A 15,436-nucleotide genomic window follows, 5' to 3' on the forward strand; every position below is an offset into this window, starting at 1 on the left:
TTTTAATCAGGGTGCACCGGAAGAGATTCTTCCCAATGGCGGCGGAAGTGACACCAGAAGTGAAAGGTAGCACCTTCTCGCGAGCCAGAAGATCAACACACAACAACAACAACACCGACCGACCCCAACCCGCCGCTAACCCACCGCCCTGCGGCGGAATGCACGACCGCAGCGCTTCGCCCCAGGTCACAAAAAGAACTCAATACGATATAAATACGCGTCCTCATTCTCCTTTCCGCCCCTTCTCGTTCCACCGCGTGCGTTTTTAATCTCCGCGTCTATGATCACCGTCTGCGCCCCCCGTTCGCGCTCTTGAATGAAGGATTAAGGCCTTGTCTGTAAGAGCAACACAAACAAAGATGGAGAGTTTGTACAAGCGCAAGGTCTTCGCTTCGATGCGTAAGACCAAGGCGGCGGAGTCCAAACGGAAACGGCAGATCGGTCTCCCCGCCTCCATCCTGGACGACAGCGACGAGGGCTCGTTCGGCAGCACGAGCAGCAGCAGCGGCAGCGGCGACAGCGGCAGCGGCGACAGCGGCAGCAGCGGCTCTGAGTATCGCGGCAGCAGCGCGGCGGCAGAGAGCGGCGAGACGGGGGGGTCTTCGAGTGACGATAGTCGCGCAGTCTCGCGTAAGCGTAAGCGCTCCTTTATCGCCGATAAAGACGACAGCTCTTCCAGCAGCGACACGGACGACCCAAAGGCCGATGGCGAATGCGACGTCAAGCGCAAAGTGCAGCCCAAGAAGCGCATCCGCCTGCGCAGGCCTGAGTCCGACTCGGACGTGGACGCGGTAGCGGAGCGGGAACAGAGGCGGAAGCGTGCGGCGGAGAAGAAGGAGACGGCAGCCAAGCGCAAAGAGCGGCACGGAAAACTGCTCGCGCTCTCCAGACGCATGAAGTCACGCACGCGGGACGCCCGTCGCCGCGGCAAGGTGGGAAAAATAGGCAGATAATAGTCTAAAATTATCATTGATGATCGGTGTTTTTTTATGTATACATTACATGTGTTATATATTGTATATTTTACAAATGCAGGAGGGGGAGGATGGATCAAGTGACGAAGATGAGGATGAGGATGAGGAGACAACAAAGGTGGTCGCTACCGGCAACGGCAGTGCATAGTTACACCGACCCCAGCAGAGGAAGATGAAGAGGCTTTTACTTTTGTTTTCAGGGTTTCTGACTTCCTGTTGGACGGACATTAGATAAGATCTAACCAGATCAGACAGGACTTTATGACAGAAAATTTCAGAGAGAACAGGAAAAGAAAGCAAAAAAAAAAAAGATAGGACTTGTTTTCATTACTGTTACAACCAGATGACGTGATTTTGTGACATCATACAATGACGTCAAAGCTTGGTTATATTTCTCAATGTTTATTTGATCGTCAGTCCATCCATCGCTTTGCTTTCTAACTTGTCATGAAAACATACATTTAAAAAAGAAAAACTAAAATAATGAATCTTTTAATTGGAGGTGAAAAGCATGGTTGAGTGATGCAGGGCTGTTGGTGTCCGTGGTTGCAGTGAGGTATTTTTTGAGGCCATGCGTTTTCCTATTGGCTATTGACCCTTGTATCTCTGGAACAAGCTCACACCTGGACAATGACATCAGTGTTTTGACTCCTCCTGACCCTGCGCCCTTTTTAACACCATTTTGACAGTTTGTTTCCTCAAGGGAATCTTGTACATGTGGCCATTTTGGACAGCTGTAAATAAATGAGAACAATCAATATATATTGTATTGCATACGTCTTTTGGTTTTGCTATTGTTAATCTGCTTTAACCTTTGTTTATATACATCACCTTGTCACAAGACAAACTTGTACAGGTGGCAGAGTTTCAGTAACTGTTTTTGGCGCTCTCTTTGTTCATTTTAACGCTAGTCATTTTGTGCTGCATTATAACTGAATACAAGCGACCACCCCTTTGGACAATTGTACAACAATAAAACTAAATTTAAACATCATTTGCATTACTTTTGGCCTTGTTAGTGGTGATAAAATACATCTGTACTTACCATAGTTCAGTTAAGTATATCTGTAGAAACTAAAGGTAGTGGTCAGGCTAAAAAACACCTTAAAGAGAAGAAAGCAGCTAAACTTAGTTTTTCTAAATCTTTATGACCATATAGGGAGGTAGGGGCGGAGCTCGTTTTTAGTTTAACTCCTGTTGGTTGGAGTCAAACTAAAAATGACCTTATATGGACAACCAAAAAGAAACACTTCCACTGCTGTCTTCAGATTTATTTATTCATATTTTTCAGACTTTAGGGCAAAAATGATGCCACTGCCCATGACACCAGGTGCTGTCTAGGGTACATATTCTTGCTGATGCTAGTTAAGACAGGCAGAAAGAGTTTGGCAGGGCTTGCAGAATGCTAACTAGGCTAATGCTTAGCATTCTAATGCCGAGTCAGCCAATCTTGAGGGCTAAGGAGTGTGCTGCGCATGATAAGGCATACCATGCTAATGCTAATGCTAACCATGCCAAGTCAGTCAGACTTGTGGGCCAGGAGTGTGCTCACTCGGATGCGGCCGTCCATGGAGGCTGTGAGGCAGGTGCCACAGTCCAGCGCTGAGCTCCAGTCCAGCGTCACCACGGGCGACCGGTGTCCGCCTAGCGACAGGGATGCCTGCTCCTCCAGGGCCCCTCCCCCAGCCTCGCCATTGGTCAGCTTCACGGGAGAAAGACAGAAGGGAGAGTTTAACAGAGAGAGTTTAGCAGCTGGGCTGTCCGTTTTCTGTCCAAGACAGGATTGAGTTTCTCGGAAAAAGTTGTAGCATAACTCAGTATATGGCTCATTTCCTACACAACATTGCTTGTTATAGTGCTTATAAACAAGGACATTATTCCAAAAATGACCACAAAGCTGGCATGGGTCGGAACAACCCTTTCTAGAGGGTAAGTCAGTCTACCTTGTAGATCAGCCCCCCATGAGCCGAACACGTCAACACGTGGCGCCCCTCCGAGTCGAAGGCGAAGAGACGACCCCTCGGGACCTGGACCTGCCCAACATGGAGGACAAGGTTATAACAACTGGACCTGCCCAACATGGAGGACACGGTTATAACACCTGGACCTGCCCAACATGGAGGACACGGTTATAACACCTGGACCTGCCCACCATGGAGGAAACGGTTATAACACCTGGACCTGCCCAACATGGAGGACACGGTTATAACAACTGGACCTGCCCAACATGGAGGACACGGTTATAACAACTGGACCTGCCCAACATGGAGGACACGGTTATAACAACTGGACCTGCCCAACATGGAGGAAACGGTTATAACACCTGGACCTGCCCAACATGGAGGACACGGTTATAACAACTGGACCTGCCCAACATGGAGGAAACGGTTATAAGAACTGGACCTGCCCAACATGGAGGAAACGTTAAAACACACAACTGGACCTGCCCAACATGATGGACATGTGGGGCAGGGGCACCGTATAGTACATTTGAATATATATATGTGACATATATATATATATATATCTATATCTATAACGTACCTGCTTGTATCCACTATAGCCCGACAGAACAAAGGGACCTGTTGCATCCTGGGAAAGCTGCTGCTCCGACTGCTTCACGCCACAGCGGTGGATGTTCCACTGGACAAACTACACGGACACACACACGCACATGCACACACACACAAACTGTTGCTTGAATATACACGCACTTGTGGGAGTGTGTCTTATTGAATGGGTGTGAGTGTGTGTGAGACAGAGAGAGTGTGTGTGAGTGGCTGAGTGTGGGGCCCACCTTGCGGTCCTCTCCTACACTGTAGACGGTGTTCTCGTCGTAGCTGAACTCCACGCTATACACCTCTCCATCGTGAGCTTTCCAGCTCATAGCACTCTCACACCGCTGCATGTCTGATACACAGCATGTTGGAGCATGTTAGCCACATATAGCATGTTGTAGCATGTTAGGCTGATGTATTGTGTTATAGCACGTTAGACAGGGTATTAGACACATATGGCAAGTCTCTAGCATCTCTACCTACACTGCATGGTGGGTAGTGTAGTCTCTACAAACACTGCATGGTGGGTAGTGTAGTCTCTACCAACACTGCATGGTGGGTAGTGTAGTCTCTACCAACACTGCATGGTGGATAGTGTAGTCTACCTACAGTGCATGGCTAGTGTAGTCTCTACCAACACTGCATGGTGGGTAGTGTAGTCTCTACCTACAGTGCATGGTGGGTAGTGTAGTCTCTACCAACACTGCATGGGGGGTAGTGTAGTCTCTACCTACAGTGCATGGTGGGTAGTGTAGTCTCTACCAACACTGCATGGGGGGTAGTGTAGTCTCTACCTACAGTGCATGGTGGGTAGTGTTGCCTCTGCCTGCAGTGTATGGTGGGAAGTGTAGTCTACCTACACTGCATGGTGGGTACTGTCGTTTCTAGATGCAGTGAAGGGTGGGTTGTGTAGACTCTAGCTACAGTGCAAGGTGATCTCTACCTAAAGTGTAGTGTAGTAATATGCCTGATGAATGCCAGATGTAGAATTTTAACCAGTTAAAGTGTGTTGGCCAGATGCAGCACGTGTCCCAGACACAGCATGTTAGCGAGAAGTGGCATGTGAATCACTCTCCTCCTCCTGTCTTACCAAACAGTCGTATGACGCCATCAGCTCCTCCACTCACAAGCAGGTTTCCGTTGTGGTTGAACGATGAGCAGTTGATGGCTGCAGTCTCGGAATCTAATGACAACTAAACATAATAGTAAGCTCTATTAGGGATACGTAGTAAGCTCTATTAGTGTTGGCTAGCTATAGTGTAATGTATACATTAGTGTTTAATAGTTTGTTCTATTAGGGATAGTAAATTAACTTGACTAGGGATGAAGGTTGTCCTTATTAATTCATCAATCCAAGATAAATTGCCAGACTAGAAGCTAGCCGTTTGCTGACAGTTATTTGATTATTTTTTATACAAAAGTCTTGGTAAACATTCTAATGAAATGTGACAGTTAAGTAGTGGAGTATAGTTTGTCTCTAATCCCCAGTGTGGGGTAGTTTATTCATAAGTATTATTAATATTTGGACTGCTTGCTGTGTGTGAAAACTTCCTGTGACTGTGTACCTGCTGTTTGACAGTCTTGGTATCCCAGAGCAACAGGCGGCCGGTCGCCGTGGATACAGAGGGACGGGGCCCAGTGGCGGGAACAGCAGCGGATGCTGCTGTCGCAGCGGAGCAGACGAACGACGAGCCACTCGGGCTGCAGGCGAGTGACAGGATACTAGAGAGGAGGAGACACTGGATTAAAATATACAGAAATATAAATCTAGAGAGAGATAGAGCGATAGAGAGAGAGACTAGGGCCACCAACAATATGAGAGCGAGGGAGTGACTAGAGCAATCGTCAGGATGAGAGTAGAGAGAAACAGAGATATTGAGAGAGACAGACAGACAGACATACCGAGGGTGTGTGTCGTCAATGGTCATCTCATAAAGATTCTTCTTTGCTTCTGTGTCGTAAAGTCTAACGGTTCCAACAGCGCTGCCTAATAACAGCTACACAAACACACACACACACGATTGTTTCCATGTTGGGATAGAAGGGTAATACAACCAAATGTAATGATAAGGCTAATCATATTACGGTAATAACATATAGAGAGAGACACTTACCAGTCGGTCAGGCTTGCTCGCCCATTCTAGAGACAGCAAAGGAAACTTGGACATTATGGTCGCTTTGGTCTGCATGATGGGGTTAAATGACCACACCTAAAAAGACATGGTTAACTTTACAATTTGATAAGTTTTAGCACTTAAAAAGGTACTATTAGTATGAGTCAGAATATCCTTCTCATAACTGGCCCCTCTGGCGGGTAAGTGAACTGCAGCCGGCTCAAGCTTACGCGTTAAGAGCACCTGAGAGTGAGCTCCGTGGGTTGAGAAAATAACAATCATCAACTAATGATAGTTATAATAGTTAATATATGTGAACGTCCAAACAGACATTTCTTAGATGTAACTAAAATGGAATAAATAACCAGAGGCTGTGGAGAGAATCGGGGAAGGGCATAAAGTTAAATTACAAACTGTTCATATATTGCCCTGTTTAAAGCGACATATGCATGAAAAACAATCATACAAAGTACCTTTAATGAAAATGATATTTTAATGATATTGAAAATAATTATTGTGATTATAAAAAAAGGGTTAGCCCTTATCATATTTATTATGAATATGGTGTTACCTTGACAACCCCGTCAACGTCCAAGCTAGCCACCCGACGACCTGAAACATCAACCCTGGAGAAAGAGAGCGAGATTTAAGAACTGTGTAGTCTCTACCTGCAGTGCATGATGGGCAGTGTAGTCTCTACCTTGTGCATAATTGGTTGTGTAGTCTCTACCTGCAGTGCATGATGGGCAGTGTAGTCTCTACCTAGTGCATGATGGGTAGTGTAGTCTCTTCATATGGTGCCTGATGTGCAGTGCAGTCTCTACCTAGTGCATTATGGGCAGTGTGGTCTCTGCTTATGGTGCATGATGGGCAGTGTAGTCTCTACCTAGTGTATTATGGGTAGTGTATTCTCTACTTATGGTGCATGATGGGCACTGTTATCTCTACCTAGTGCATTATGGGCAGTGTAGTCTCTACATATAGTGCATTATTTGTCAGTGTAGTCTACCTAGTGCATGATGGGCAGTGTAGTCTCTATCTAGTGCATGATGGGTAATGTAGTCTACCTAGTGCATGATAGGTAGTGTAGTTTCTACCTGCAGTGCATGATGGAGGAGTGGTGTTCGCTGTACTCTTCTTGGCTCAACTTGATGAAGGGAGGCTCAGAGGAAGCCCCGCCCCCTTCCGTCTCAAGCCCCGCCCCTCTGGTAGTTGAGGAAGAGGAGGAGTCAGGAGGCGTGTCATCGCAGGGGGCGGAGTCCACAGCATCGGCCTCGCCTGCGTCGGCCTACTTGTCATAATTCCAGAAAAAAGAAACGATGTGTCCTTGAAGCTTAACTCTTTCCTGGTTGCTGCACAAACGCTGCTCCACACATCCCCACCTCGCCGCCGGTGCGGTTAGGAGGCTGAATACAGGGCTGTGGTGGACAACTTTGTCACATGGTGTGAGCAGAACCCCCTGCAGCTCAACACAACTTAAACCAAAGACCTGGTGGTGGATCTGAGGAGATCCAAGAAGACACCAATGACCCCAGTTTCCATCCTGGGTCATAACGTGGACATCGTTGAACACTACAAATATCTGGGGGTGTTCATCGATAACAAACTGGACTGGACTAAGAACACTGAAGTCCTTTACAAGAAGGGACAGAGCCGCCTCTATTTTCTGAGGAGGCTCCGCTCTTTTAACATCTGCCGGACTATGCTGAGGATGTCGTATGAGTCTGTGGTGGCCAGTGCTATTCTGTTTGCTGTTGTGTGCTGGGGCAGCAGACTGAGAGTAGCAGATGCCAACAGACTCAACAAGCTGATCAGGAAGGCCAGTGACGTTGTGGGGGTGGAGCTGGTCACTTTGACAGCAGTGTCAAACAGGAGGATGCTGTCGAAGTTGCGGGCGATCCTGCAGTATGGCTCTCACCCTCTCCACAACGCTGTGGTCAAACAGAGGAGCTCCTTCAGCGAGAAACTCATTGCTCCTAAATGCACCACTGAGCGCCACAGGAAGTCATTCCTGCCTGTGGCCATTAAACTCTATAACTCCTCCCTCTGATAATCAAACAAATGACTATTTAAAATAAACAAGCTATAATTTATTCATTCACTCTTCATTTTCATTGCTATTTGCACATAAAAAAATTTGTGAATATAACCCACTAAGAGATGTCCACATTCACTAAGTGATGTCCACTTCTTACTTTATTCCACTTCTTACTTCATTCTTACTTTTATTTTATTGTATTTTATTTATAATTTTCTATTTATAATCTTATCTTCCATGCTTGTAATTTCTATTTATTGATCCCCGGGGATCAATAAAGTTTTCTGATTCTGATTCTGGGTGTCCCTTCATCGTGACGTCACATTTAGCCATTTATTTAAGAAGCATTTGTTGTCCTATTAGCTGAATCCTAGTAAGTGAGCTTGACTGAGACAGGAAGTGGTACCGTCAGTGGGGGTGGTTTAGAGAACAGCTCCTTGCGTTCCTTCTCGTGGTCCTGATGGCGTCTCTGTCTGGGGTAGGACTGGCCCGCCTGGTCGCTGGGCGCTGGTTGTTGATTGGCCGACGAGGTGGACTTGGAGTCCTTGACTGATGCTGGATCCTTGGACTTTGTTCCCTAAAACAATCCCACAAACATAATATTTAGAATGCATCCTAATATGTTCTAGCATATCTTTTATATCCCGATACATTGCATATATTATTTATGATGATATATATATTCTATAATATCTAAAATACATCATAATATATGCTTTCATGATCAATAATATATACTAATAGATTATCTATAATATATAGCGTGTCCCTATAAAATATTCTCTCCTGATAAAATCAATTGTAACTATATATAATACATCCTAGACTGATATATCCTCAATTATACAACGGGTGGCTTAAATCCAGCGATCTGATTGGTTCCTAACTGTTGTATAATGAGCGTATTCATAACTGCTATGACGCCCAATCATTTTGTGAAAGTTTGCATATCACTCCGCGCCTGGAAGTAGAAACAGTTACAAAGTAAAAAAGATATATTGAACGATGGAGAGGGTGTAAATGTTGTTACTCCGGGAGTGAGCAAGGCGATGGAGAGACTAACGAAAGCTTAGGCACACGGCGAGTGAACTGCTCCATAGGATAAATTGCCGGCGAACCGCTCTAGCCGAGCCTTCTCTTGGAGGGACGCTAAAGTGTGTTGCATAGCGACCGTCGTTCATTTTGAAGGCAGCCAGGAGGGAATACTTTTTTGTATTCTTTAATAAAACGGCTACTTTCACTTTCTTGGTTTCTTTTCAAATGTAGTGTGTCTATGACTTTCGTTTTGCCATAATAGTAACCGTTGTATAAAAGCAATAGATCCTTTCAGTCAGTGGTATGTGCTCATTATACCACTGTGAAGGGGGTCGCCGGCCCACCGCTGCGCGTCGGGGCCGGACAACGCCCCTTAACAGTGGTATAATGAGCACATACCACAGCCTGTCGTGATCTATTGCTTAAATATACTCTCATGATACATATTATTTTATATCTTAATATATCATCTCATAATAGGTAATATATCTGAATATAATATCTAAAATAGATCTGAACTATAATATATCATTATATATCCTATCATATCTATAATATTATATAGTCATAAAGTCAATCATATAATCTTTAACATGGCCTAATATATTCTATATATCTCTACAGATATGAACTTATTTTTATTTAGATGTGAAAAAATGCGTATTTATATAATAATGTTACCATCCTGTATACTCCCATGAGATGCCAAGTTGGAGTCGGCTAGCTTGTCGCTAAAGGTCAAAGAATGCACGCCCACTTAGTGCTTTTTGCATTGTTTAATCGCCACGGAATTGATCTAAAAGGACCTTAAAGAGCCAGTGTACCCAAAATATTTCTGGTAATTTGTCTTATAGTATTGTCAACACAGTAATCTATGCCATTTTATCACTGCTACTTAAATAATTCCCCAATTCAGAGGAAATAGTGGTAGAATCCTATCCTACCCTCCCCAAAGCACTACGTGAGCGTTCCACTATTCTGCGAAAGCAGGTGGCATTCTTTTCATGACATCAGACTAACTTTTCAGAGGTATTCTGATGCCACGACCAACTGTATGTTTGTGTGAGCTCTGCCTGGGCAGCAGTGGACTGCGATGTCCACGAGAAAGGCTTTTTCGGCAACTTATTGTGTAACGCAACAATGCGTGTGTGGTTGGTGAGGCTCCGTCTGAGCAGTGATTGGTTCAATGTCTGCATCAGAGTGTAAGGCTTCCTGGACACCTACAGTATACATTACGGTGTGTGGCAGATTTCCTATACAACAAGGCTTATTATACAGGGATTAAAGTGAAAAAAAATCTTCTGACTGAAATTTTATTCGCGCTACAGCCAAGTCACGTGCAGTGTGTGAAACATGTTCCAGGTTAGGTTAATTGACACCTGCTTAAGAAATACAAATGTATAAGACGTCAGCACCAAATGCAGCCATCACGTTTAAATGCTCGACCAATACTGTTTTAAAGGAGGAGGATTTTAAACAGCTGTTCTTTTGCATCTATTGCAATTTTTTTGTTGTCTTTTCAATTAGACTCTAAGATTTTTTTTTTGCAAAGCTTGTCTATATTATATATTTTACTCTCTAAAAAAGGCTTGCCATCGTTCCCCGTTTCCGTCAGCCATGCCCATCTCCATTTATTTTTTTGTGTTTTATCAATATTCGATACTAGCTTAACTTTCGCTCTGACACTCAACACTAACACAACAAAGAGACGTAAGATGTGGCGCGAAAATGGTGTGTATATATATACATTTGTATATAATATATTCAATATATATTTAATATATAATCGGGATGTACATTAAAATGCTTGTGTTTTCAGTCAATTTTAACGGTAGACCTTTTAAATACTCACTATATAATTTGACAATTTTACCGGCGTTGACGTATGACGACATAATACACGCGTGTATTATGTCCATGTTCGAAACTGCATACTACCGTACTGCCGACTACATACTGCGCGGTATGTACTGTATACTGCATACTGAATGTGGGATTCAGTATGCAGTATACAGCAGACCGACTGCACCGCAGTATACAGTATGCAAGTTTCCCAGAATGCATTTCGCGGCAGCGGTAGCGGTAAAGCTGCTAAAAGCTGTTTTAATTCTCGCTTCAGTGCTGTTAATACATCACTTTCTTAAGTTTTAATATTTTTTTATGCGAGAAAGTACCTATTCAGATCCTTAATATGCGATTAGTTTATCCAAATGACGCCTGTTTGTAAATTTGTCCCGACGTTATCGGAGATGTGAAGTGGCCTCTGTGAACTCCAAATGACGGAAATCCGTCGTAGCGACGGAGAACTTTAATCCATGTATTATAACACTCTTAACAGTAACACAACGATGGAACTAAAAAGTATCATGAAGTTTGTGTGGGTCGTAACCATGGGGATTATGGTCCCCATCTTTTCTGAAACTCTCAGACCAAAACACATTTTTTAAATCACATAGTGTTCGAATCCCAGCTGGCTCTATAAGTTTCACCTGATTGGCTGTGCAGGGCTCCTTCCGGCCCAGGCTGCTCTGATTGGGTGAGGAGGAAGAGGAGGCGGGGCCATGCTGGGAGTTCCTGGCCGGGATGCTGCTGCGCTTAGCCTGCGGTAGGAACGTAGAGAAGAAGTTCCGGGAGGAGGGGCTAGCTGCCGCTACACAGCTAACGCCGCTAGCTAGTGATGCAGCTCGCTGGCTCGAAATTAAGTCTCTGAGAGAGAGAGAGAGAGAGAGAGAGAGAGAGAGAGAGAGAGAGAGAGAGAGAGAGAGAGAGAGAGAGAGAGAGAGAGAGAGAGAGATGTATATATACAGTATATAGTATTGACTATGGCAATATTAACTAATTCATATGTATTTAGTACATACTATTATATGAATATGTATTCAGTATTGACCATATTAGGTAATACTAACAAATTATTATAAATTTACTATTGACTATAGGTAATATTAACAGATACTGTTAATAGTAAGAAATGAATATGTATGGAATATTCTCCATGGGTCATATTAATAAATGAATAGTATTGACTACAGCTTGTATTAACATGTGAACATGGGCACTAGTCTCACAGCTCGCTGTCTCCGAGGCGGTCCATGTGCTGGACGTAGGGCGGCAGCTTGTGTTGGACCCGGCTCTCCATCGCCCCCTGGGGATCCTGGACGGCCGCACGGCCCGAGCTCTGCTGCGCAAACAACTGAGCCCAACATTAAGGTTAAAGACACACTGGAAATTAAGGTTAATAATGAACCCCGGCATTAAGGTAAAAAACTTACCCCGACATTAAGGTTAAAAACTAACCCCAACATTAAGGTTAAAAATTATCCCCAACATTAAAGGACAACTCCGGTGTAAAATGGATTTTGGATATGTTTAATATGATACTGAGTTGGAATATTCGTTTGGGAGCAAAAAAGCGCGTAGGCATTGATAACTTTGTAAGTGTACAGATTGTTTATTAAAACAATCTGTACACTTACAATGTTGTCAATGCCTTGTTTTATATGTTAAGACCATTATTATACTACCAAAGAAGTGTCGGGCTACTTTTATCCTTTTAAGTGGTTTAAAATAGCGATTTCGTTTTTAACCATAACACATGCCCCTATCGTAGTTTATAGTGTTTTAATAGAATCGGCTAAAAACAGCCAACTGAAGCTACTACGTCTATATTAGTTTTTTGTGCTCCAAAACAAACGTTCCAATTCGTTATCATACAAAACATATCCCAAATCCATTTTACACCGGAATTGTCCTTTAAGGTTAAAAATGAACCCCAACATTAAAGGTGCAATACACATTTTAAACATTCAGTGTCTATGTTACATATTGTACTTTTAATAGCGATCTGGGAACATTTGAAACAATCAAACAATGTAATGCAATGAATAAACACTCATGTTTAGTGCAGCCTATTCTAGGTATCTTAGGCTTTTAGTGCTGCTTATGCTGCATTTGTGTCATGAAGAAGTTAGACTAATAATTATCACCTTCCGAGATGCGGTTCATGCAAGTTGAAAAACTTTCGACTGCCATCTTCCATATCCCACATGACATAAACACCATTACTTTAAATAGCTAGCAGTTGAAGCTAGTGGTTAAGTGTTGCTGAGCTTCATGATAGTCTCACCATCTGTCGTAGCTGCTGATTTTCCTCTGCTAGCATGGTGGTGTGCTGTAGCTCGGCGTCGAAGCTCAGCAGCGCTGGCTGGGGTGAGGGAGGAGTCAGGGAGAAGAACAGGGAATGCTGGGAATCTGAATACTGGTGGCTACAAGAGATGGCGAATAGAGATGAGGAAGATAGGAAGAGAGCAAGAGAGAGAAAGAGAGAACCAACACCAGTAGTATTTTATATTTATAGTTTACTAGGCCAACCTTATTATCTACGTTTTATTTTAACTGCTTGTGCAATGTACATTTTCTATGGCAGAACCCTTTTTTGAATTGTGACAGACGGTTATTTCCAAAGATATGCTAACTTATTAGCACCAAGGATTTGCAAACTAATATGCTTGATAGCAACTAGGATATGGTAACTATGCAAAATTGTTAGCATGCAAGGATATGCATGCACTGGAATAGTGCGGACAGGAAGTTGTGCAGGGACACCAGGAAGGTGTCAGTCCACTGGCGGGAAAAGTACAGCGCGAAGGTGGGGTTCTGCTCAGGCGCAAAGATGAAGGGCAGAGCGAACCAATCACGCCACTCCGCGGCCCCCTGAAGCTCCGCCCCCATTCGCTGAAAAAACTCCTGGGTCCTTTCCTGGTTCCCTTTCTGGAAAATACACAACATTTATCATGTTAACAATATTAACGTTAATATAATATTGACTATATTAATATCCTTCTGGAGAATTGGGAACATTAATAGAGGTGTGATGTTTTTTGCATTCTCCATTTTCTTTATAACTGCATGTTTTCACACTGTCTACATTTTCATCAATGAACACTCGCGGTCGTTTATGTCGTTTGAAAAATATTTTTTCTAAGTTGGATACAAATTGGATTTTGAAAAGACATTTTCAATCTGTATCACAGTGACGTGACACAGGAACTAAAGACCGCCTTGATAGGCCTACATATATGTGACCCAGTATATTTGGTTGTATATCAGGTTGACCTGTATGGCGTTGACGACATAGTAGCGGTACAGGCTAGTGGTTAGCTTAGCGACGGCAGGCGCGTAGCCCTCCTGCAGGCGGGAGAACAGGCGGCGCTCCAGGTGACCCCAGTAGTCACGCAGAGCTGACAGGTCGAAGGTCAAGACCAGCTGGAGCAGTTGCTCCACGATACGATCCACCTGGAGCGAGGGAGAATAGGAAGGATGGGGGGTTAGAGGGGAGCTGTCCCAAAAAGAACTACCGCAAAACTGGACAACTGAAGTCCTTGGTACAAACGTTTTGCAATTTTTTCACATCACAGGTATAAGGCAGTCACCTCTTGTGTGTGATAATACACAACACTCATAAGACAGTCCCCTCTTGTGTGTGATAATACACAACACTCATAAGACAGTCTCCTCTTGTGTGTGATAATACACAACACTCATAAGACAGTCCCCTCTTGCGTGTGATAATACACAACGCTCATAAGACAGTCCCCTCTTGTGTGAGATAATACATTGTCATCAGAAAGTACACAACACACAACACGTACGAAGCAAAACAACACACGTACAAGCAACACAACAGTCACGTAGGAAGCAGTTCCCCCTTGTGTCAGAAGACAGCAGAGTGTCACGGTTCCCCTTTTGGTGCTTCAGAGTTAGAGAGGGGAGAGTCAGACAGGAAGTGCCTCCTACCCTGAGGCCTCGCTCGCGGTCCGCTTTGATCTCCGTGTCCAGGTGTCTCAGGGCGGAGCTGAAGCCGCGGTACGTCAGGTACTCCCTGACCAGCTCGTCCGTCCTCTCGACGGCAGACGACATGACCTCTGACCTCTGAGCCTAACACACTGCCTGGACCGCCGCGTTGACCTCGTTACTCGATGGACGGATGAGGTTTAAAACGACCTTTTTAGATAACGCACACAAATAACGCACACACACACACACACACACACACACACACACACACACACACACACACACACACACACACACACACACACATTCGCTGATTCAATTACAAGTGAGGAATGAATGTGAAATCATCTCACAGGGCGCACACACAGAAAAAACAACCAGAGGCCAGGAACAACACCTGTGTTGTTGTGGTCCGTTTGATGTTATAAACAAGCCATCAGATTACTACCAGCAATTACAATAATAATATCTTATAACAATACGCTTGTTTAGAATCTACATTAACACATTTAGCTTTGCAGTTATGTTATAGCTGATGTATTGTGCTTGTTCGTTTGTGTTACATGTCACACATGTATTTCAAAGGTTTGCACATGAAGTATCGTCTCTCGGGTAAATAACAGACTTGGGTGAATAACGGTCTAGGTTCGACTCTAGGTCCACCCGGGAAACGTTCACAGACACGACTGTTAGAAAGCCTGGATGAGTGAGATTTAAGGGGCTATAAAGTGAACATTTCACCTACCGACTTGTGTTCCGTGTTTTGTTGGGTCTCGCCTCTCTTCTTTGTCACATGATCTGACACGTGACGACACTGTGGCGCTGCTGTGGCGCTATCAGATGGTTTGGTCACATGACCTATACATTGAACCCCGAGGTTTGTTATATACACAACGTATACATTTTTAACATGTTTTGCAT

General features: G+C 44.1%; 2 protein-coding genes across 2 annotated transcripts; one reads left to right on the plus strand and one right to left on the minus strand.

The window, feature by feature from the left end:
- The first annotated feature begins 30 nt into the window (after window positions 1-30).
- ccdc82 (coiled-coil domain containing 82) lies at window positions 31-1,968 on the plus strand. The gene is made up of 2 exons (XM_030341227.1): window positions 31-932; window positions 1,036-1,968. The coding sequence occupies exons 1-2, from the start codon at window positions 360-362 to the stop codon at window positions 1,120-1,122; spliced, it is 660 nt and encodes a 219-aa protein (XP_030197087.1). The 5' UTR covers window positions 31-359; the 3' UTR covers window positions 1,123-1,968.
- A 262-nt stretch (window positions 1,969-2,230) lies between these two features.
- wdr91 (WD repeat domain 91) lies at window positions 2,231-15,354 on the minus strand. Its single transcript, XM_030341221.1, has 18 exons — window positions 15,261-15,354; window positions 14,516-14,722; window positions 13,835-14,014; window positions 13,282-13,489; window positions 12,846-12,928; window positions 11,788-11,912; window positions 11,209-11,425; window positions 8,091-8,261; window positions 6,744-6,934; window positions 6,218-6,272; window positions 5,647-5,742; window positions 5,435-5,529; window positions 5,098-5,254; window positions 4,623-4,725; window positions 3,772-3,884; window positions 3,519-3,626; window positions 2,918-3,007; window positions 2,231-2,676 (listed from the first exon to the last, which is right to left on the minus strand). The coding sequence occupies exons 2-18, from the start codon at window positions 14,636-14,638 to the stop codon at window positions 2,494-2,496; spliced, it is 2,298 nt and encodes a 765-aa protein (XP_030197081.1). The 5' UTR covers window positions 14,639-14,722; window positions 15,261-15,354; the 3' UTR covers window positions 2,231-2,493.
- Window positions 15,355-15,436: the final 82 nt, after the last annotated feature.

This window comes from Gadus morhua, chromosome 19, assembly GCF_902167405.1.
Source record: "Gadus morhua chromosome 19, gadMor3.0, whole genome shotgun sequence".
Taxonomy (NCBI): domain Eukaryota; kingdom Metazoa; phylum Chordata; class Actinopteri; order Gadiformes; family Gadidae; genus Gadus; species Gadus morhua.

What these genes read in the sequence shown, in the direction of transcription:
- ccdc82 (XM_030341227.1), top strand. Translation starts at nt 360, where the DNA reads ATGGAGAGTTTGTACAAGCGCAAGGTCTTCGCTTCGATGCGTAAGACC. An exon ending in ACGCCCGTCGCCGCGGCAAG is followed by an intron (nt 933 to 1,035) that starts GTGGGAAAAATA and finishes TTACAAATGCAG; the next exon opens with GAGGGGGAGGATGGATCAAG.
- wdr91 (XM_030341221.1), bottom strand. Translation starts at nt 14,638, where the DNA reads ATGTCGTCTGCCGTCGAGAGGACGGACGAGCTGGTCAGGGAGTACCTG. An exon ending in TCCTCCATCATGCACTGCAG is followed by an intron (nt 6,273 to 6,743) that starts GTAGAAACTACA and finishes CTCTTTCTCCAG; the next exon opens with GGTTGATGTTTCAGGTCGTC. An exon ending in ATGGGGGGCTGATCTACAAG is followed by an intron (nt 2,677 to 2,917) that starts GTAGACTGACTT and finishes TCTCCCGTGAAG; the next exon opens with CTGACCAATGGCGAGGCTGG.